Source organism: Cherax quadricarinatus, chromosome 55, assembly GCF_038502225.1.
Source record: "Cherax quadricarinatus isolate ZL_2023a chromosome 55, ASM3850222v1, whole genome shotgun sequence".
Taxonomy (NCBI): domain Eukaryota; kingdom Metazoa; phylum Arthropoda; class Malacostraca; order Decapoda; family Parastacidae; genus Cherax; species Cherax quadricarinatus.
The window spans coordinates 19,764,637-19,788,422 of NC_091346.1; the positions used below are offsets into that span (position 1 = coordinate 19,764,637).

At 40.9% G+C, this 23,786-nt stretch overlaps 1 protein-coding gene across 1 annotated transcript in view; it reads right to left on the reverse strand.

Annotated features, from left to right (window-relative positions):
• Nucleotides 1-45: 45 nt before the first annotated feature.
• The window catches only part of LOC128698942 (aminomethyltransferase, mitochondrial), a 47,511-nt gene continuing 23,770 nt past the window's right edge, over nt 46-23,786 (reverse strand). The window contains exon 6 of the mRNA XM_070096891.1: nt 46-225. Coding sequence (XP_069952992.1) covers nt 46-225 — 180 coding nt within the window. The remainder of the gene's footprint in view (nt 226-23,786) is intronic.

The window sequence follows — 23,786 nt, forward strand, 5'->3', positions numbered from 1 at the left end:
TGACTTAGACTTGCTAATATTTGCTTAACATTATCCAGTAAACCCTCAATTTAACATACAGTGGACCCTCCCTTTTCGTCGATCTCCATTATTGCCGATTTCCATTTTTGTCGACTTTTTTCGTCTATGGTACGGATCCTGTCTAGTGCCCAGCACGCAGACAAAGCTGCCTCCCACACGCATTCTCAGGTAGTGTTGTAGTGTTTCTCGGTGAGTGAACATATCCTGCCAGATCATACAAAGCATTTTATAATCCATTGTTTTTGGCACTTGTTTATTGTGTGTGACTGCTAAATAAGCCACGATGGGCCCAAAGAAAGCTTCTAGTGGCAGCCCTTTGGTGAAGAATGTGAGAAACATGATATAATTCAAGAAAAAGTTTGTAGAAAAACACGATATAATTCAAGAAAAAGTTTGTAGAAAAATACAGCCCTTGTGGTTTAGTGCTTCTTTTTGATTATAATAATGTAGAAAAATACAAAAGTGGTGGTGGTAGAGGGTGGTAGTGATTGTGGTAGAGGGTGGTAGTGATGGTGGTAGAGGGTGGTTGTGGTTGTGATGGTGGTAAAGGGTGCCTTCTTCAGTGATTTAGCGATTCTGCTAACTCCTCCAATGTTGCTGGAGTTATATAGGGCTACAGAAAACACCGCCGCCTCAGCTGCAGCCTTCACCACCATTATGTACAGCTTATGCTCACAGTGGCCCTTATACACCCAACAACAACAACAGAACACCAGTCATGACATACATAATGACTTATTTTATTCATTTTAGAGTATGTCATGTTTCTATGTTGTTAATATTGTTTATTATGTCATATTAGTTGAATTGTGATAGATAAATAAGCCGTAGAGTTGATATTAGTGTCATATTCTCCAACAATAAACTCGCCTCCCTCTTCCCTATGCCCAGTCTGCCATACACCAACAAGTCTTCAATAAAGGTAAGGATGATGTTAAATGTTCATTTATACATTTTATTAGTGCTTAATAATTATATTTGAGCTAGGGAAGTGACCCCTGATAAGGACTTGGTACCTAGAGTCCTTATGGAGGGGGATTCCCCTTCCAAACAATAACCTCTCTTCCCTCTCCCCTCCTCCCTGTCTTCCATCCATCAACAACAACTTTCAATAAAAGTAAGTGTCATGTTGAATGTTCATTCTCTTGTGCATGTAAATCTATCTTTAAGGTAAAAAAAAATTTTTTTTTGTTAATACTCCTGGGTGAAGAATTGAGACTCCTGGGTGTCTGGAACGGATTAATTGGATTTACATTATTTCTTATGAGGAAAAAGGTTTCCGTTTTACCCAATTTCCGTTTTTGCCGATTGCCCTGGAGCTGATTAAACACGAAAACTGAGGGTCCACTGTACTTTTAAAATAATGGGCAAAATACACCAAATAAATTGTACATTCAACTCCTTTTTCATTATTTGTTGTTGTATACAATACTGCATTAGGTATACAGTAAGAGTACTAAGTACTTTTTGTTGTGATTTTTTTAGTGTCCGTGTTATTTAAGAAATGCTCAAACACTCCTCTTGTAGTCTCTCGTATTGTAGTTTTGCTGTAATTTAATGCTGCATAATATATGCAAGGTGAACTTACTCCTTAAATTGTTTATCATATATTTTTATAGCCATACGGGGAACTGGATATAAAGTAGAGCAGCTAATTTATTTTGCGAGGTGGAAGAAAGAATAAAAAGTCACAACACTGTGGATTTTTAGTAAGATTTGGCAGAACTTAGCAAGCGAATTGCATATGTGCCAAATTTGTATTTTAGAATTAATTAAAAAGGCTGCATACCCACCAGGAAGGTTGGTCAATAATAAAATGGGCTTAATGCTTAGAGGGCAGTGCTTTATGAGAAAAGAACACTGGTATTATCGTATAATATTGAAGACAACATTGGCAGTGATACCAGTATTCGATTACAATGTATGTTTTGTTTTGGGGAGTAAATAAAATGTGTATAGAAGAAACAAAAACATGGTTGCCTAAGTAGAGAAGGGACAATACCAGAATTTTTGTCAATATTGATACCATACCCTCTAGGTTTAGTGCTTCTTTTTTATTATAATAATAATACTATACCCACCAATACCTATACAGGTTGGCCATCAGTAATCCTGCACTAATTTCAACTAGCATAATTTCAAATTTCTGGGGTTGCCTCACCAACCAGCCGCTACTGTTTGGTGGCGCTACTTGCTGCATAAGTATTCCAATTTCTTTTTCTCCATTTACTGTTATAACCTGCTCACTTTTAGTCCTACCCATGGTTCCAATGAATAAAAGAAATGCTTCTTGTTGTGTAAAGTACTTACACCGTACAGTGTCCATAAAAGATAAGATGGCTTTGAAGCCACTGTCAGTCACCATGAGTTCAGCTCACTCAGGTAAGTTGTGGCTGCTAAATTTGGGCCTACACATGAAAGAATAGGTCTGTGAGGTAAGTGTGCACTATATAAAAAAAAATCCTGCAGCACGCAGTGCATAATGAGAAAAAAACGGCAACCGTGCTTTTGATGTAAAACAGCAACTTTTGCGGTGTATTTTCATATGTTTTGTATGGTTGTATTCTCATTTTTTTGGTCTCATTTGATAGAATGAAAGATATAATTTTGATTGGTTTCATACTGGAAAGTACATACTACCTTAAATTGAGCTCAAAATAGCGGAAATGTTCAATTTTTGCTGATGTTTAAGAGTAAACGAATGACGTCACCATCCAATATGTGTTCAACTGGCCTGTTTAATACGCAGTCACGAATAGGTTGACATTATTTATACAGTTATTACAATAATGCAGTAGCCTGCATAACAGTAAATCTTCTATTTTTTTTGTACGAATAAAAATTCAAAGTGGAAAGCAAGTGTAATATAAGAGGGGCCTGGAGATGTAACTAATAAACAGAGAAAATGTTATTTTAGTGCCAGGAATATCTACATTGTTTATTCTGGACCCTGTTTTGAAATTGGCAGCTCTTGAAATTTGTGCAAAATTGGCCAAATTACCAATTCCTGACCACTTTATTGGGTAGTTGAAATAGGTAAATGAGCTGTTTCTTGTACTCGCCCGAAAAACTAGAAGGGATACTAGCAAAACGCCTACGAGTTTAGTAGACTGCAACAATGGAATGGGCCAAAAATGCAGCGTAAAGTGGGTGAAATCGCCGATGTGTAAATATCGCCATTGTGTTTAAGTGTATTCTAACCTAACCACTCTGCAATCTGGCACCCTACAGGTCTGATGATTCCAGAATAGTGATTGTCAACCTGTACCAGCAAAATTAGCCAATACCCACCGATACCTGTACTAGCAAAATTAGCTATTATTTTGGCACATCCCTAGCCTAAAGTTTTTTAAAGCTGTTTTTCCTGAAATTCAGGAAAAAAAAAATTCTTTTTTCTTTTTTTTTTCAACACTTCAGTCGTCTCCCACCGATGCAGGGTGACCCAAAAAGAAAATACTTTCATTATTATTCAACACTTTCACCTCACTCATACATAATTACTGTCTTTGCAGTGGCGCTCGGATATGACAGTTAAAAAGTCAACCTCCAAACTGTCAATATCCCAAACCCCTCCTTTAAAGTGCAGTCATTGTATTTCCCATTTTTCTTTTTAGTAAGCTGTATGGGAAAAGGGGTTACTAGCCCATTGTTCCCAGCATCTTGGTTGACTTTTACAGCATGCATAGCTTATGGAGGAAAGATTCTCATTCCACTTCCCCATGGATATGAAAGGGAAAGAAATAAGAACAAGAACTATTAAGATAAAATCAAAGAAAACTCAGACGAGTGTGTATACATAAACATGTACATGTATGTGTAGCATGACATAAGTGTAAGTAGAAGTAGCAAGACGTACCTGAAATCTTGTATGTTTGAGACAGAAAAAAAGACACCAGCAATCCTGCCATCACGTAAAGCAAATACAGGCTTCCGTTTTACACTCACTTGGTAGGACGGTAGTACCTCCCTACAGGAACAGGAGGCACACAAAATGTAAGTTACTGTATCTCCAATTAAAAACAGGTGTACGCTAAGACATGATTGGTAAAGGTCCAAGGCTCAATACCCTTCCAATATAAGGTGAATTATCAACACCCCTAACTAGCTTCCAGAGGGAACTTGACAGTAGTTCTTGGTCAATCACGACTGTGGTGCTTACATTGGATTATGTTGCTAGCACCATCCTGGAGGCCTGGTTCACATCCACATTGTGGAGAGAATGACCCTTGGAACCTTATGTGGGTGCACATGTAGGTAGATCTTCCCAAGAGCTACAGCAAACTGTGTAATGTGGCAAGATGTTTTATGGGTAGAAAACCGCTGCTTGGTATAATTTTATACCAAGTAGCCATGAAAGTGATATTAGTACTGTTATGTACATAAGAGTCTGACAAAGACAATTAAAAAAAAAATGTGGAGAATGGACAGAAAATATGCCAGGTTCCTCCCAGCAGTAAGTCGTGTTCTTCAAGAACCTGATAAAATAGATCACTTAGTTGGTCCTTTCTTATTTTGAGGAAAGTGTTATATTTCATGTAATGTATGAACATGATGCAAATGTGGCTCATTCCCCAACTGAGTGATAGGAATATCAATGAAAAGCTGCTTTTTAATCAAGGATCCAAGAATGTTCATGAAGGAACATACTTTGTTCCTTGATTATTCCCGTTCTGTTTATTAGTTCACTGGTTTGCTTTAAAAAAAAAAATGCCCAAATTGTATGGGCATTGCCATTTATGATTAACATACATATTCTGAAATGATACTTCCGTCCATCCTACAATTAAGATTTAAAGGCATTGATACTTGCCCCTGTTTACATTTACTTGTACCTAAACAGTATTCCTCTAATATTAATTGTTTTGTAAAGCTTTAACTTCAGTGTTTAAAAAATGTCTTCTACATATTAGTAAGATTAAAATTCCACTTCTTAATTAACTAGGTGTGTAATTCAGGGACATACATTCAACTGGTTTCAAGGGTTCTACTCTTGTAGCCTTCCCTGACTCCAAATTTGACTGCTGCTTCCAGTAACTTGTAGGCCTTCATAGCCATCACAATCTAGCTGATTTGGTATTCTGGAATATGTTCTTACTGGTATGTATGTATGTTAATTTTGCTAGTCGTTCATGTACCATGTGACACTTGTAACAATATGGAGACTAGTTTACTTTAATGAAAGTTTCAGTAGAGCTGCAATCAGTCAACAGTCTTATTACTGGTTGTATGGTAATTTGCTCTGGATACTGATATAGTGGTTTAAGAAGCTTATGCCTTGTTTTCAGTTTTTTCTTATTGATGATTTGAACACAAAATAAAATGGTGCAAAGTGGGAGCTGTCAAATCTTTTTTTTTTTTTGAGATACAGCTTTTTAGACATCCCTCCAAACTGCCAATATCCTAAACCCCCTCCTTTAAAGTGCAGGCATTTTACTTGCCATTTCCAGGACTCAACTCTGGTTAACTGGTTTCCCTGAATCCCTTTACAAAATATTACCCTTCTCACACTCCAACAGCTTGTCAGGTCCCAAAAACCATTCGGCTCCATATATATATAGATATAAATTGATTGATTTTGAACAGAGGTTGGCCAAGAAGTTTGGAAAGGTTGTATTGTAAAATAAGGAAATTAAAGGTGAGCATCAAAAAAAGGAAAATGACGAGTTAAAAAAAAAAGTATATGGCACTGCCATTTCGGAGGGGAAGGAGTATAAGGTGAATGTACAGTACAGAATTTAGAAATTTGAGTTGATATGTCAACAAGTGGTGTACTCTTACTATTTTTTTTTTTTTTTTTTTTTTTCTCTCCACTAATTTGCTTTTAGTAACCTACCTCCTTTTTTATACATTTGCAGCACTGCACAGCTCCCCTATTCACCTTATTGATAGTACTATTACTATATTCACAAGAAACAGAGTACAGTATGAAACAGATCTATAATAAATTACAAAAAAATATATTTTTGAAAAAGTCATGTTTGTGTTGAGAATTCATGGTAGTTTAGGGGTCTGAAGAACTGAAAAGGTACATACTTTGCATCAATCTCCATCATACTAGTTTGTACATTAGTGGCTTTAAGCTCTATCCTGAATTAAAATGATTTCTTAGTAATAAAATCACTTGCTATTCAGTTTGAGCTTCACTTATTGTGCATCAACCCTTAGATTACTATAGTCATATATATCATCCTGTGGAATAGGCAGGATTTGAACCCATGGCAGGCCAGTCCTAAAACTAGTAGGCCATTGCTCTAACCACTGTACCCTGCTGATCAAATATTTATCCACCTAGGTATATCTCTCTACACTAGGAAGGTTAGGATGGACCCCACTGACCACAAATAAAGATTTTTAGACAAATCTCACACCAACATAGATGTGGCAAGATCTAGCTAGTAGGATTACCCATTCCGCTGTAATACATCTATCTAGCCAAAGGTGCAGTGCTGTATAGCCCTTGTGGCTTAGCGCTTCTTTTTTATTATAATGATAATAGCCAAAGGCACTTGAATCGCTTTAAGAAGTTTGCTTGCAGGATACATGGATTGGGGAAGGGGGATGGTTGAGACCCTTGTAGAGTACCTTCTGTATACAGAACCAAAGTAATTGTAATTCTAGAAATAAAGTATGATAATGATTAAACCACTGTCCTTTTTATATTCATATTTTCTTTTTGTATATTTGAAAAACCACATTTACTTTTTATTTATGGTAAATATAAATACTGTTCTCTAGTTGGTAATTAAAAAGCACTTAAGTGTGCCTATTATACAGTGGACCCCCGCATACCGTTGGCATCACATAACGTTAAATCCGCATAGCGATACATTTTATCACTAAAATTTTGCCTCGCATAGCGCTAAAAAACTCGCTCAACGCTATTCGTCCGAGACGCGTCTATGTGAGGCCTGAGCCAGCCTCACATGTTCCGCCGGTGGCATTGTTTACAAGCCAGCCTCCGCGGTAACATCCAAGCATACAATCGGAACATTTCGTATTATTACAGCGTTTTTGGCGATTTTATCTGCAAAATAAGAGACCATGGGCCCCAAGAAAGCTTCTAGTGCCAACCCTGTGGTAAAAACGGTGAGAAATATTATCGAAATACTGTGGTGCCATGGTCAACTGCTGATGCTGCTGCTGCTGTAGCACTGTCAGCTGCTGCTGCTGCTGTAGCACAGTCAGCTGCTGCTGTACCACCGTCTGCTGCTGCTGTACCACCGTCTGCTGCTGCTGTAGCACCATCAGCTGCTGCTGTACCACCATCAGCTGCTGCTATTGCTGTAGTACCGTCTGCTGCTGCTGTAGCACCGTCTGCTGCTGCTGCTGTAGCACCGTCAGCTGCTGCTGCTGCTGCTGCTGTACCACCGTCAGCTGCTGCTGCTGCTGCTGCTGTACCACCGTCAGCTGCTGCTGCTGCTGCTGCTGTACCACCGTCAGCTGCTGCTGCTGCTGTAGTACCGTCTGCTGCTGCTGTAGCACCGTCTGCTGCTGCTGTAGCACTGTCAGCTGCTGCTGCTGCTGTAGCACCATCAGCTGCTGCTGTAGCACTGTCAGCTGCTGCTGCTGTAGCACTGTTGTTGGTGTGGCTTATTGAGAATACCAAGAAACAACCCCAGAGGGTTAGCCACCCAGGATAACCCAAAAAAGTCAGTGTCGTCGAAGACTGTCTAACTTATTTCCATTGGGGTCCTTAATCTTCTCTCCCAGGATGCAACCCACACCAGTCGACTAACACCCAGGTGAACAGGGAAAAATGCCTGGAACTAGTGCTCATATTGGTGAATTTAAAGCCAGCAAAGGTTGGTTTGAGACATTTAAGAATCGTAGTGGCATACACAGTGTGATAAGGCCTGTTCTGGAAGAAAATGCCAAACAGGACCTACAGTACTCAGGAAGAAAAGGCACTCCCAGGACACAGTGTCTCATCAGTCATTGCTGCATCTTCAATAAAGGTAAGTGTCATTTATTCTTCATTTAGTAGAGTAGTACATGCACAATATATATTGTGCATGTACTACTCTACTATTGTGCATGTATCCTTCTCTTTGTGTGTAGGAAAATGTATATTTCATGTGGTAAAAAAATTTTTTTCATACTTTTGGGTGTCTTGCACGGATTAATTTGATTTCCATTATTTCTTATGGGGAAAATTCATTCGCATAACGATAATTTCGCATAACAATGAGCTCTCAGGAACGGATTAATATCGTTATGCGGGGGTCCACTGTATATGAGAATAAATGACGGTAAAATTCTGAAAATCTTTTTATGCAGTGTTTGCACTTAATATACCACTACTATATTATAGTATGTAAACTGTGTACATATTATAATTTATTTTTTTATGCTGCCTAAACTATTTTGCAATTTGCTTTTGGGGGGGGGGGAATAGTGGCAGCCGATACACATGCACAGATTCCCATTTTTTCCTCTTGTATGTTTAATAATATAAAAATTTTACATAATTTTATTATGAATAAAATATTTTATAACTAATATATGTAATTAAATGTAATTTGATTGTATTAGGGCAATTGCTGGGATGTGTGTAATCCTAGTATAAGTATTCATACTCCACCTACTTTTTGTCCCATCAGCTGGTGAAAATCTTTCTATGGTTAAGTTGGGATGAACGGGGATAGTACATACTCTTAATAATCCAGAGGATACATCATTCATGAAAAAAGAGCAGAAAAAATCTAAGAGAAGCCATGAAGTGCTTCCTATCAGTGAGTGATAATTCTCCACTTATTGTTCATAATTTATCAATTAAACTTTATAATAGGTATGTATAGGACTTATGTACTACTATTCAAGGTTTCGGTATCCATGGCAGGTCTTTGGAATGTATTCCCTGTGGATACGGGGAGGGATTCTACTGTATATTATCTTAGTTAAAACTTCTTGCTATAGTTTATTATTCTTAATTAGAAATGTCAATGACAGTTTTGTAGCTATTTAAGAGTACTGAAACAAGATGTGTCACCTGTATCAAAACAAAACTTATCAGCAAACTGAACTGTTTGTCCAAAATAAGCGTACTTTACCTTAGAGGCGTCCTTCACTTAATGCAGTAGATACATTCCACACCCAAGGCAGCTTTACCCAAGCTCAATTAGACCATCAAGAAACTTCATTCCACATAGTAAATGCTTTGTGGATTACACTAATAGCATGTCAAATTTACATTGCACACATCAGTAGAAATGGTAATCTCATAATAGTGAATTTGCATAAAGTGAGGGGTAAAACCTGTAATGGTTTTGCACATGAAGCTTTTTTTCTTAAGCCTCAAATTTTACAGTAGGATATGTACTGTTAATGTTGCACTTTTATAACTGTAGTGTAAGTGCACCTCTGGCAAGAGAGTGAATGATGGCGAAAGTTTTTCTTTTTCAGGCCACCCTGCCTTGGTGGTGAACAGCCAATGTGTTATAAAAAATAATAATGTACTGTCAAACGATACAGTAATAATTATAAAACATTTAATGTAGTATTCAACAGTATGGTACAGTATCTTGCATTTTTTTTTTAATAGTAATTGGCTGAAACTCCAGCTATGCAAGTTTGCTAATAAGGTCTTGCTTCTGAAAAAATGTCGATATTTTCTTTTAAGAGATCAACCCTATTTGAAAGTTCACATGTAGTTGGGTAAGACTGACAGGCAAAGTAACAGTTTTAACAAGAACTGTAGTTTTATAGATTCTAAACCCCTCAAGGGAGGTTCCTTGACACTGGTGAGGGGCTCTTGATCTAGGGAATTGGATCTGTACTCCAGTTACCTGAATTGAGCCTGAATGCCTTCCAACCCCTTTTCCCCCCCCACCGCCCCCCCACAGGCGCTGTATAATCCTACAGGTTTAGCACTCCCTCATGATTATAATGTAGATTCTAAATCTAGACAAAATATTTGAGAAATATGTGGGGAGTTGGCAGGCTTGGATGCTACAGAACAAAAGGTGACTGCTTAGAGAGGATAGCAGGGAACAAGAAGAGGTGGACTTCAAGAACAAGCTCTGGATATGCCCAGCATGCCTGTGCCAGGTAATTCAAACGGTTTTCACTGAATATTAATAAACTGTATCCTCTATCAAAGAGCATGCAAAATTTCAAGATGGTCAACATCCTAAATCTAAATGCCCTTCTTCCCAAAAGTCCTACTTATAATGCAGACTACTACTGACTTTTTTAATGAAAACCTATTGCACCAACTATGGCATCCATTTTACATTCTTGCTAAACCTCACTCCACTCATCCTTCTTACCCTTGCAATCCAATCCAACTCGAGAGGTAGGATGGTCCAGTGAGCAGACATGGTAAACAAAAATTGTAAACTAAGTGAAACAAAGGGGTACCAAATGTTAGAGTAGGGGTGGTAGGCTGTCATTGTGTAATGTGAGATTTGGCTGTTATACTTTCAGGAATAGGTAATGCATAGGCCTTAAGAGTCCCAGGAGAGGAATGACAGATCCAATAATAAAAATCCTGTATAACTCTCTACCCACCCACTTGCAAGTGTCCTATATTGAAGACATCAGATGTAATGACAGCCCTGTTAGGAGAGGGTGTACAAATCATGAGAGAGCCTTATGTAAAGCTAAATGGCTTTAATAGGTTTAGCACCTTTTTGTAGCCTAGGTGATCAGGCCCTGATCCACCATGAGGCCTGGTCACAGACTGGGGCATTGACCCCCAGATCTCTCTCTACGTATACTCTAGATTATTATTATATAATAGAGCATTAACCTTTTTGTAGAGAAGAGCAGGTCTAATACATTCAAATATGGGTGTACCCTCTTAATGCCTTTACAGTGTGTAGCTCACTAACAGGCCATAGTTCCAGGTTGTATAAGGGGAAGGGATAAGTTAGATTCTACATGAACATAGAAAGGTGGCAACTGAAGAGAAGACGAGCAAATGTAGACGAAGAGAAAAGGGACAGAGTAAACGGGTGACAAACAAATTAAGAACTTCTACTAACATCAGTTACCATCCTATATATGGAAGGATTGTGGAGGTCACGAGAGTGAACAAAATAGAGGCAATGACCATCACTGTGATCATTCAAGGATGGAATATTCACCTCTGCATAGAGGCACTCAACGGGTGAAGAGCGAAAAGTACCAAGGCATAAATGTAATCCCTGGTGATGGATAGGATCAAGGCTAGAAAGAGTTGTAGGAGAGGCCGCCTTCAAGGAAGTATTGTGAGGTTTCCAGGATAACCGACAGTCGAACAGAAGGCCAAGAAACCTGACAGTATCACGTTCTGGGATATGCAAACCATACAGGTACAATGGATTATTAGGGATGATAGAATGTCTAGTGAAAGTAATTTAGTGTGTTTTAGCACTAGAAAATTTAAACCCATGAGCAGTGGCCCAATTGGAAACATGGTTGACTGCATGCTGGAAAGAAACTGCAATGAGGCGACATTCCGCCTGCACAAGCTATAGCAAAGTCATCAACAGTGATGACCAAATATTAGATGGGAAAAATAGTTGCCAGATCATTTATATTATTATTATAATAAAAAAGAAGCGCTAAGCCACAAGGACTATACAGCGCTGCAGGGCAGGAAGGAAGCGAGGGCATCAGGTGGCAAAAGGGAGATGGATGAGTAATAGGTTACGGATAACAGCGGGGTAGTGGATGGTGAAAGGGTAAAGGGCAGCAAGAGACTGAACTAGAAAGGGCTGAGGGGAGTGCGAAAAGTATCATGAGAGTTTGTGGAGTAAATCAGTCGTTGTCAAGAAGTCAATGAGAGAGTCAGGATTAAAGGAGGGTCCATCAGCAAGAAGGGAAGGTAAAGAGAGAGTAGTAGAACGAAGACGACGTTGGAGGTAAATTCTGCGTGCTCGTTGATAGAGAGGGCAGTCTAACAGAATGTGGCTAATCGATACTGGAACTTGACACTGCTCACAGAGAGGAACAGGGTGCCTCTCCATGAGATACCCATGAGTAAGACGAGTGTGGCCAATGCGAAGGCGGGAGAGAGTGGTCTCCCAACCTCGGCACTGATGACAAGAAGACGGCCAGTAACCTATGCTCGGTTAAATAGAATGAAGTTTGTTACCGAGCAGAGTTGACCAACGTTGTTGCCAACGGGTGCGAAGGTGGGTAGCTATTGCAGCAAAATAGTCCAGAAATGGAACACCTCTATAGGAAATTGGTAGGTCATGTACTGCTGACCACGCAGCAGTGTCTGCCTGTTCATTGCCCTGTACGTCGACATGACCAGGGACCCAACAAAAAACAATATCTTTGTTTGGTAGAGATACGGCGTAGCCAAAGTTGGATACGGAGAACTAGGGGGTGAGATGTATCACATTTTCGTATAGCCTGTAGAGCACTAAGGGAGTCTGAGACTACTACAAATGATGACACAGGCATAGATGCGATACGAATAAGTGCTGCAAGAATGGCATACAATTCAGCAGTAAAAATGCTAGCCGAAGATAGTAAATGCCCCCGCACGACGCTGTCCGGAAACACTGCTGCGAATCCGACGCCATCTGACGACTTAGAGCCATCTGTGTACACAGTGGTGGCATGAGAATGGGAGTGGAAGTGATCAAGAAAAAGAGAGCGGGAAGCCACCGTAGGCAGTTGAGCTTTCGAGCAAGGGAGTGAGAAAGAACAGACCCGAACAGCTGGAACTTCCCAGGGGGGTAGGGAAAAGTGAGATGCTACATGAACATATAAAGGTGGTAACTGAAGGGAAGACAAGAGTGAATGTAGGCGAAGAGAAAAGGGACGGAGCAAACAGGGGCGGCGAACGAATAAAGAATGTCTACTAATATCGGTGACCATTCTATAAATGGAAGGATTGTGGAGATCGTGAGAGCGTACATAGTAGCGAAGGCAATGGGCATCACGGCGATCAGACAAGGATGGAACATTCGCTTCTGCATAGAGGCTCTCAACAGGGGAAGAGCGAAAAGCACCAAGGCACAAACGTAATCCTTGGTGATGGATAGAGTTAAGGCTAGAGAGAGTAGCAGGAGAGGCCGCGGAATAAATCTGGTCACCATAATAGAGTTTCGATAAAACGAGGGCTGAATGTAGGCGAAGCAGAGTTCGACGATTAGCTCCCCAGGAAAGATGAGCAAGGGTTTTAAGAAGGTTTAGCCGGCTGTGACAAGTTGCCTTCAGAGAGGTAATGTGAGGTTTCCAGGATAACCTACGGTCAAAGAGAAGGCCTAGAAATCTGACTGTATCACGTTCGGGGATACGGGAGCCATAGAGATACAAAGGATGATCGGAGATGACAGAGCGTCTAGTGAAAGTAATTTGGTGAGTTTTGGTACTTGAAAATTTAAACCCATGCGTGGTTGCCCAAGTGGAAACACGGTCGACTGCATGCTGGAGAGAAACTGCAATGAGATGACAGTCAGCGCCTGCACAAGCAATAGCGAAGTCATCAACATAGAGTGATGACCAAATATTGGGTGGAAGAACAGAGGCCAAATCATTTATAGCAAGGAGAAAAAGTGTTGTGCTTAGAACACATCCCTGAGGGACACCTTCAGCTTGGACGAAGTCCGGGGAAAGAACATTATTGACTCGAACATGGAAATGTCTGTCAGTTAAAAAGTTCTTAAGGAAGGATGGTAGATTGCCTCGGAGGCCTAAGGAGTGGGCCTGGGCCAAAATATTATACCTCCAAGTTGTGTCATATGCCTTCTCAAGGTCAAAAAATATGGCAATAACTGAGTGATTATTCGCAAAGGCATTACGAACATACGTATCCAAGCGTAGTAAGGGGTCTATGGTAGAACGACCCTTACGAAAGCCATATTGACTTGCGGAGAGACTGTTGTGTCTCTAAATACCACATTAAACGTCGATTCACGAGACGTTCCATCACTTTGCAAACTGCAATAGTAAGAGCGATGGGAAGATAGTGGGAGGCATCATGTCCTGTAGTACCCGGTTTACAGAAAGGGCAGATTTCCACAGCTGGGGAAGAACTCCTTGTGCCCAAATAAGATTGAAGAGGTGTAAGAGGACTACACGGGCTGACCGATGTAGATGTTGTAACTTACGAATATGAATGTCCAGACCAGGTGAAGTCTAGTGCAGTGGAGGAAGAGCAGACTGATAAATCGATGCAAGAGAGAGTATGAGTACGAGGATCAAAATGGGTGGGAGTACCCGTATTTAAAATATGGAGGGGGTGAGAGGCGAGAAAAGCCTCCAACTGGATGCCACACGAGTCACAATGAGACCCCCCCCCCCCAGAGGAAATGGTGGGCGTTAAAATCACCAAGTAACAGAAGTGGTGGTGGTAAGGATGAAACAAGAAAGGCAAAGTCTGGGATAGAAAATGCTCGAGGAGGAGAGAGATATAAAGAACATATTGTAAACCACTTATTCAAGTGGATACGGGCTGCAGTGTAATGCAGCAAGGTATGGACAAATAGTTGACAGTACGGAATATCATTGCGCAGAAGAAAAGCACTTTCATTAAAGGTCCCATCTGAGAAAGGATCCGAAGAATACAATAAATTATAGCCTGAGATAGGTTGGAAAACAGCCGAGTGTAATTTTGGTTCTTGTAAGCAAGCACCAACAGGGGAAAACCTGGAAAGCAACATCTGAAGCTCACCCCGATTACCCCTGAGGCCGTGGATATTCCACTGTAAATAGGCCATGATTGGCGATGAAAATACCAGGAATCCGTAGGGAAAGGCACCTACGGACTAGAGGGGTTAGAAAAGTCAACGTGTGGTGGCATTGGAAGACGTTCAAGCAGCGAAGGAACGGAGCGTTGCGAAGAATGGGGTTGTGAAGATGGAGGAGAGGGAAGAGAAGGAACAGGAAGTGAATCAGTGTCCATTGAAGGTTTAGTCTCTGCAATATATTCTGAAATGGCTTCAAGTGTTTCTGAATTCAAAGATGGATGGGAGACCATATTGGAGATAGAAGGAGGAGGGTGAGTAAAGATTGGGACAGTAATGGACTGTACCAAAGTAGAGGGGGAGGGAAGAGTGTAAGGGACTGGAGATGAAGTGTGGGGGGGGACAGAAGAGGCAGAAACCTGGGAGGTGGCAGAAGAGGGAGAAACTTGGGAGGGGACGGGGGTGGAAGGCATAGTACGAGGAGGAGGGTGAATCTCCACACTTGTAATAGAGCCAGAGAGAGGGGAAGAACTAGGTACAGAGACTGGAAAGGTAAAGTGTGGAGGTGGAAGAAGGGAAGGAAGGGGCAAAGAAGATTTGAGCAATGTGGATTTTTTGGACTTCTGAGTAGAGGGGCGATTGGTAGTAGGTGTCGTACGAGGTCTTGTCGATACTGGGGCTTGTGAGGAAGGACGCGAAGATGTGAGAACAGACTGAGTTGTAGTCGGGACGTCAGAGCCAAGGACAGCAAAAGGATTAGATGCCGGAGTGGCTATGGGAGGGGTAACAACAGAGGAGGCTGCAGAAGATGGGACCCCAGAAGTGGGGGGATGTTTGGAAACACGAGAATAAGAAACACTGGGTAGTCTCCCTTGGAGGCGGAGATGAGTAACTGCCATAGCATAAGGGAGACCTTCTGCCTCTTTGAGGCAACGGATTTCACGTTCATTTAAGTAGACCTGGCAACGGCAGGAGTACGAAGGGTGAGCTTCATTACAATTAAGGCAAGATGGAGGTTGACTGCAAGATGTATTAGAATGGTCGTCGGCACCACAGACTGGGCATTCGGCCATAGATCTGCAATATTTCGCTGGGTGACCAAAACGCCAGCAATTTCTACACTGTTGCGGTGTAGGTATCACCTTTCGAACTTGTAACCGATGTCCCGCGACATATACAGAGGACGGGAGTTCTCGGCTGTCAAAAGTTAAACGAGCCACATTGCAAGGGTAACGTCTCCGCCCACGGGCAGGAAGGACATAAGTGTCTACTTTGAGGATTGGGAGATCCTGGAGTTCCAGCTGTTCAAGAATGTCATTGCCACATGACTGGAAATTCTGTTGGACTATGGTATGGGGCAGAATGACAGTACCACTACAAGAATTGAGAGAAAGATGTTTTTCAATAGTGATAGGAGTAGTATCGATATTCGAAAGGGGAGAAAGATCATGAGCTTGGGTAGCATTCTGGACAGTGACAATGCGCTTACCGCTCTTGAGAGCATGAAATGAAATATCTCTACCAACATGACGCAGGAGCGCTTTGCCAATACTATGGTCAGAAAGGTAGGCAGAAGAAGAAGTCGGTCTTAAAGTAAAAAATTTAGTCCATTGTGTGGTCCGAAACTGAGCGTGGAGAGGGAGTGCTTGACGTGTCGGTCTTTTCCAAGTAGAATGGGAAGGTAACGAAGGAGCATCATCAGGAGATTGACGTTGGCGTTTAGGAGTAGGACTGTAGTTGGTCCGGCGTGAAATGGGCGGGCGATTCGAAAATTGCCGTACCGTAGAGGGAGAAGCCGGAAGCATAGTCAAAGGAGAGCGGAGTTCAGACAAATCGAAGGAGTCAGTCGAAGCCCCGGTACCTGAAGCGGGTGAGGAAACAGCACCAGCAAGAGGTACAGGGGCATCAGGAGTGTCCGAAGAGTGGTCTAAACACAAGGCAGGGTCAGAATGGGGTGCGGTATCAAGAAGGGGCCCGGGGGTAGTGGGTTCATGGATTGGGTTCTCCATGGTTAGGTTACTCCTTTGCTTTTTGTTTTTAAGAAAAAAAAAGAAAAGGAAAGAAAATAAAAATAAAAAAAGAATAAAAAAAAGGGGGGAGCGGGGAGGAATAGTTCCCAGGAGGAATGAAAGGGCCGGAAATCTCCCTCCGCGCCCAAGAGGACCTCGGCACCGCTAGTAGCGCAGATGCAGCATGGAACCCGTGCCATACCCTACCCTTCATGCCAGTAAACCAGCAATCCGGGATAGCAACCTCACATCTGCTGAGCTACCTCGGTGGACAAAAGAGAGGGCGGCCGGATATCCGCCACAAAGCATACCTCCTTCGGCCACCACCCCCGGAATCCGAAAGGTGGCTTCCAGAGATACACCCGTCACCCGAAAGACACTCAAAGCTACTCCGGGATACCGGAGAGGGATCGGGACATCCCCAGGCGATCAAGATTCCACGGCAAACTACACCACCGCCAAGAACCTCAACGGAATGGGATGGACCCCGGTATCCTTTCCTCTACCTAGGAACTAGCACGCCTGTGGGAGAAATCCCAAAGGCCAAAAAGAGGAAGGGCAAAAGGGAGGGGTGGGGAGGGGGAGGAGGAAAGGAAAAAGGGGAGGATGGGATAGGGGAGGGGAGATTGGGGGGGTAATTAGGTTCGGTCTGAGGAAGAAGACCGACAGGTCTAATTCCTCAGACCAAGAGCCTCTTCACCACGCCAAGGAGCAACCCCTTGAAGAGGAAGATCATTTATAGCAAGGAGAAAGTGTGGTGCTCAGGACATTCCTGGGGGACACCTTCAGTTTTGACAAAGTCTGGGAAAAGCAAATTAACCCAAACACGGAAATGTTGCTTGGATAAGAAGTACGTACTTGCGGAAACATGGCAGACTGCCTCGGAGGCCTAAGGAGTGAGCTTGGGTCAAGATGTTATATCTCCAAGTTGTCATATGCCTTCTCAAAATAAAAATAAAAAAGGCAATAACCGAGTGGTTATTGGCAAAGGCATTATGTACATACATATCTACCCTGGCATGGCCCCTCAAGGAAGGTTCATTGATGTTGGTGAGGGGCTCTTGATTTAGGGAATTGGATCTGTGCTCCAGTTTCCCAAATTAAGCCTGAATGCCTTCCACATCCCCCCCCCCCTCCAGGCGCTGTATAATCCTCTGGGTTTAGCGCTTCCCCCTTGATTATAATAATAATACCCTGGCATGGAACATCCCTGTCAATGCAGCCCATGGAAACTACGATCTTTCCACCACAAAAATAAAAGTCAGAAGTTAGTGAGCACCTTTTATTTTCAACTAGTGGATATGGATATTTTCTTGTGTGATAGCTATCTCAAATTGTAGAATATACACACTCCAAAATAATTTAAATAGCCATTTAGCAAAATGCTTTAGGTAAAATTATATTTTTTTAAATTTTTTTTTATATGTATTAATAAACCAGTTTCTTCATAATAGGAACATTGGATAAACACTCAGCAGTACCCAGTTTATATATTCAACCATGCAAAATAAACATTATTTATTGTAAACACTGCAAATTTTTACCAAACTTACCACCACAAAAAATTGAATCTAATAAAGACTAATTTAAATATACACAGGAGGTTCTCAAATTATAAATGGTAAAAATTGCACTTAAGTCACTTAGGTGCCAAGTGTTTTACAATCAAGGCTGTAATGTGTGTGTGAAATGTAACCATCCTTTACATTAATTTTTTTTTCTATACAAACAACTTGCAAGCAAGCTAATAAAGAAAGAACACAAGTCTCGAGTAAGTTGAGGACCTCCTATATCAGTCCCAAATCTCAAAAAAAGTATAAATTTTATATTTAAAATGCATAGGTCATAAAAGTCACAATATACACTATAATAATTATTATTATTATTACAATCAAAAAGAAGCGCCAAGCCACAAGGGCTATACAGCGCTGGCTTAGCGCTTCTTTTTTATTATAATAATATACAGCGCTGTACACTATAATAAAAGTACAGTATACTTTGTATCTCTCAGATTTCAGGCACTTTCTATATTCAAAAATAATTTTCTCAACATTGTGAAAAGTAAGTGACCCCTGCTAGAATACAAATTACTATATATTTTTTTTTTTTTTTTTTTTTTTTTTCTCTCTCAAGATTTTGTATAATCCCTATGGGTTTAGTGCTCCCCATGATTATATAATAATAATCTCTCAAGATTCTGATGTGTGTTTTTGACTAAATAAAACAGACTAAGATCATTAAATATAATATTTGTGCTCCTTATTGAAACTAATGATAAACTTATACATGTATCTGATTTTGCTTTACATGTAATCAGGTTTGATCTAAGGGAAGGGCAAATCCAATACCTCAGATCATATGCATCAAGGAATCTACCTTGACAGCTTGAAGAATATTATTAATAAACCAAAAGTACTAGACTTAGCTTAAATTTACATACTGTGCTTAACAAAACATGGTCATCACATGCTAAAAATAATTATCACTCAATGAAGGTTTCTTGATGGTCAGAGCCTCTGGATTTGTAAGCAATGCTCATCAAAGGAACATGGGGTACCTCCCAATCACCCAAGTACTGTGACCCCCCTCCCTACAGGTTTAGCACTCCTCCCATAATTGTATATGTAACAATCAACATTCATACTGTATACTATTATTCATCTAATCTACACAATAATTCAACTAATGAAAGAACCTGCAATAGCTTACTAACATTTAGGAGACGAATGTATTTTATTGCTTTCAAAGGAGATAAGTCTAAGGAAGTGGGGCTATCCTAACCTTGGATCAAACCTGACTGCCTCCCATTCCCTTTGTGCTGTGGATTTAAATTAGACAAGGTTAGATTTAGAAAGGACATAGGAAAGTATTGGTTTGGAAATAGGGTAGTTGACGAGTGGAACAGTCTACCTAGTTGGGTTATTGAGGCTAGGATTTTGGGTAGTTTCAAATTTAGATTGGATAAATATACGAGTGAGAGGGGTTGGATTTGAGTGGGACTTTCAAATGAGTTGATAGTTATCAGAGCTTATTTCTTGGGTAGCATTGAAAATTGGGTTGGGCAAATGTTTTGTTAGTGGGATTGTGAAGGCTTACTCAGCCCTGTAACAACTTTAGACAGTATTACCCAGGCTGGCTCCTCCTCAGGAAAATTAGTGAATAGAAAAAGAAATAATAAACATAAACACTTTATTATGTAGAAAATATAAAATGTAAAACACTTAAATATGAAATATTAATCCTACATTAAAGAAAATGAAAAATATAAATGATAACTGAATTCAATGCTAATGTAGATAGGGGTGTCTGGTGTTGGTGACACTGTTGTTGAAATCGTAGCCGTTGCTGATGATGGAGGGGAGGGGTGGTCGCAGGTGTTGGTTACGACCCACTGGCTAGTTCTTCACAGTAGATAGAGCCTCGAGTAGTATCCCTATGACAGGAAAGCAGGTTCTTTACCGCTGCAATGATGTGGGGTTACGTCCTGCAATTTCATACAGGTGCACAGGTAGTTCAATACAAAATGGGGACGTCTCCAGGACGTTAGTCCTTCTCCTGTTCTTCTCGTTGATTGACAGGTGACCCTCACTGGCATCCAAGAGTAGTGTTGGGAGCTGCGAGTCGAGTGATTTACTGTTTGACCAGAGCCCCATACGTCACCTTTCGAGGGGGGGGGAAGAGGGAGGGGAAGGGATAGCGGGAGCTAGACTGACCCTACGTTAACAAGCAGCCGGCAATCAAACTATCACTTTATGGGTGGGGGAGAAAAGGGGGGGAAAACGGGAGCGTGACTTACCCTACCTTAACTAGGAGCCGGCAATGAAACTATCACTTTCGGGGAGGGGGAAGAAAGGCGGGAGCGTGACTTACCCTACCTTAACTAGTAGCCGGTAATGAAACTATTGTTACTATATTGCTACTCCTATCTATTGAACTTTTCCCTCACACTCCCCCATACCAAGACTTATAGTCAAGGAGTATAAGAAGAATAGGCGAGGAAAAAGTTCTAACATGTGGAAGTCGCGTAAGGCAACAAATCTTCTACTGACTGTCACGACTTAACCAGTCAGAGAAATAATTGGATGAACCATTGATATACACAATATGGAACTTAAAAGCCTGGAGTGCCAATGTCCACCTCAAGAGGCAACTGTTGGTTCCCTTAAAAGTTTCTAGGTATATCAAAGGTTTGTGGTCAGTTTCTAAAATGAATTCTTTTCCCAGCAAATAAAATTTAAGTTTGGAGATACCCCACACAAGGGCTAAACATTCCTTTTCTATTGTGGAGTATCTTGTTTCTGCGGGAAGGAGTTTCCAGCTTAGGAAGCATACAGGGAAGGGAGTACCATCATGGTATTGTAGTAACACCGCACCTAAGCCAGTATTGGAGGCATCAGTTCTCAAACAAAATGTTTTATTAATATCTGGAATCTTAAGTATAGGGTCTTTCAAAAAGATACTTTTAATCTCATTAAACTTTTCCCGAGCTACGTCGGAAAGTTCAAGAGGTTCCTTCACAGACTTTTTAAGGAAGTCGGTTAAGATGCCTGTAAGATCAGTAAGGTTAGGGATAAACCGTGCATAAAAATTTACAGAACCAAGAAAGCTTCGCATGAGCTTCTTGGTTTTGGGGAATTTAAATTCTAATAAAGCTTTGATCTTACTGGGGAGAGGCTGCAGAGTGTTATTAGAAAGTATCAGTCCAAGATATCTAATCTTGTTATACCCAAGGAAGCATTTCTTCGGCTTGGCAGTGAGGCCATGTGAGCGTAACCTACGCAAAACTGATGTTAATGTTTGGATATGTTTGCCCCACGTAGATGTCATTACGTAAATGTTATCAAAATAAACTGAAACATTTGGCATATTACCCAAGACCTTTCTCATCAGTCTCACGTAGGTAGCACAGGCAGTTACCAAACCGAAGGGCATAGTTCTATACTGCATCAGTCCTTGGTGTGTAGGAAAAGCGGTGTACTGCTTAGAAGAAGGATCTAACATTACTTGATATGCCTGCGCAATATCAATCTCTGAAAAGAAGGAAGCGTCATAAAATTTGTGTAGATCGCTATCTATTAAGGGCATAGGCTCAGCATCCCACCGAGTTATAGCATTAAGGCCTCTGAAGTCAATAGCAAGTCTATATGAATTATCCTCCTTCTTAACCATGACTACTGGTGAACAATATGAAGATACTGAAGGTTCAATGATCTTTAGTTTTAATAATTTGTCTACCTCTCGGTCAAATGCATCCCTAAGGTGAACTGGAACTGGGTATAATTTTCGTTTGATAGGATTGTCCGTCACTAAGTCAATCTTATGGATTACCATGGAGGTAACACCTGGAATATCAGTAAAGACGTCTGAAAAGTTACTCACACATTGAAGTAGTTCATGTCTCTTATGGTCATCCAAAGATTCATTAATATTAATGTTAGTTGCGTCCGAGTGGTCAAGAGTCACCAAGTCATGTAGTTCTTCATCATAGTCTAAGTTAGAGGTGTCAATTACGCGCACTTTACATTCTTCAGTTGTCTTATCAAGTTCGTGTGGAAAAAATAAGTCAAAGTTATTAAGGCACTTAACCGAATTTCTTCGGTAATATTTCTTAAGGATGTTGATATGATAAAGCTTAGGTTTCCCCTTGACTTCTATGAGGTAGTCAACTTTTCCACAAATTTTTAATACTTTATATGGACCTTTCCATGCTACTAATAATTTATTTGACTTAATAGGCAAAAGTACAAGAACTTCATCTCCTACTTTAAAACTTCTCCTCTGACTTTTGGAATCAAAATAGGTTTTGTACTGGTGCATTGACAAACTTAAGTTTTTCGAAACTATGTCAGAGGTCTCCTCAAGTTTGGATCTAAGGTCAAGGAAAAACTGGTAAGAAGACTGAACCTCAGCATTTACCTCCTCATTAGTCCATAAGTCATGAAGGATGGACAATGGGCCTCTGGCCTGTCTACCATAGAGAAGTTCAAAAGGTGAAAACCCCAAAGAGTCACTGGGAACTTCCCTCATGGCAAACAAAGCACAGGGTAGGTAACGATGCCACTCCTTAGGTTTAAGGGAGCAAAGTTTCCTTAAAATAGACTTGAGAATCGAATGCTGGCGCTCAATCCTCCCATTACAGCTGGGATGATAGGGTGTGGTGAAGAGAGGCTTCACTCCCAGAAGTTGGTATAGATGTTGCATTAAGTCAGATGTGAATTGTGTCCCACGGTCAGACAAAATTTCTCTAGGGATGCCCACTCTGGAGAAGATGGACAAAAGGGCTTCAGCCACCTCTGTAGTAGTTATGGTCTTTAAGGGAAACTCGAAGCATAATCAACTAATGTTAATATATATCTATGTCCCCCAGATGAAAGTGGAGATAAAGGACCAACGATGTCAATAGCTACTCTTTCAAACGGTACCGTAAAGATAGGCATTTTGACCATAGGTACTCGCCTGGTACCTCGAGAGGATGACAGTTGGCAAACTTTACACGATCTACAATAGGTAGCGATATCTGAGGACATTTCTGGCCAAAAATAGGTTTCCCTAATTTTATTTAAAGTTTTACGATGCGAGAAATGTCCGGCCACTGGCAGGTCATGAGCCATTTTAAGAACATTCTCTCTGCATTGACTTGGAACAACTAAGATGGAATAGTCTATCTCATCTGAATTTAATTTGAATACTGACTTGTACAAGATATCTTTTATATATTCAAATTTATATGAAAAGTTTTTCCTTTGGATAACTTGATTTTGTTTAGCGGCATTATGGCAATTCTGAAGAGAAGGGCAATTACGTTGTAAATTGACAAAGGAGTCCTTCGATATATCTAAAGGCTTAAAGTCAGGGAAAATCAAAGGATGGACAGTAGGAGAAGCCTGGGCTTTGGTCTGAGCCCTAGTCAAGACATTTATGGTATCGGAGGTGATACCTTCACTTTCATCTAACAAGAGAACTTGTGATCCTACTTCCTCGCTTTCGAGAGTAGTATCACTGGTTTTTAATCCCACATGAATCTCATGAGACATTGTCTCATCTGAACTTTCGAGGGGCTTCTCCGACTCTACAGGAAGAGGATCTGAAACACCTATGTCCATCTTTGGTGATGAGAGGTCAACCTCAG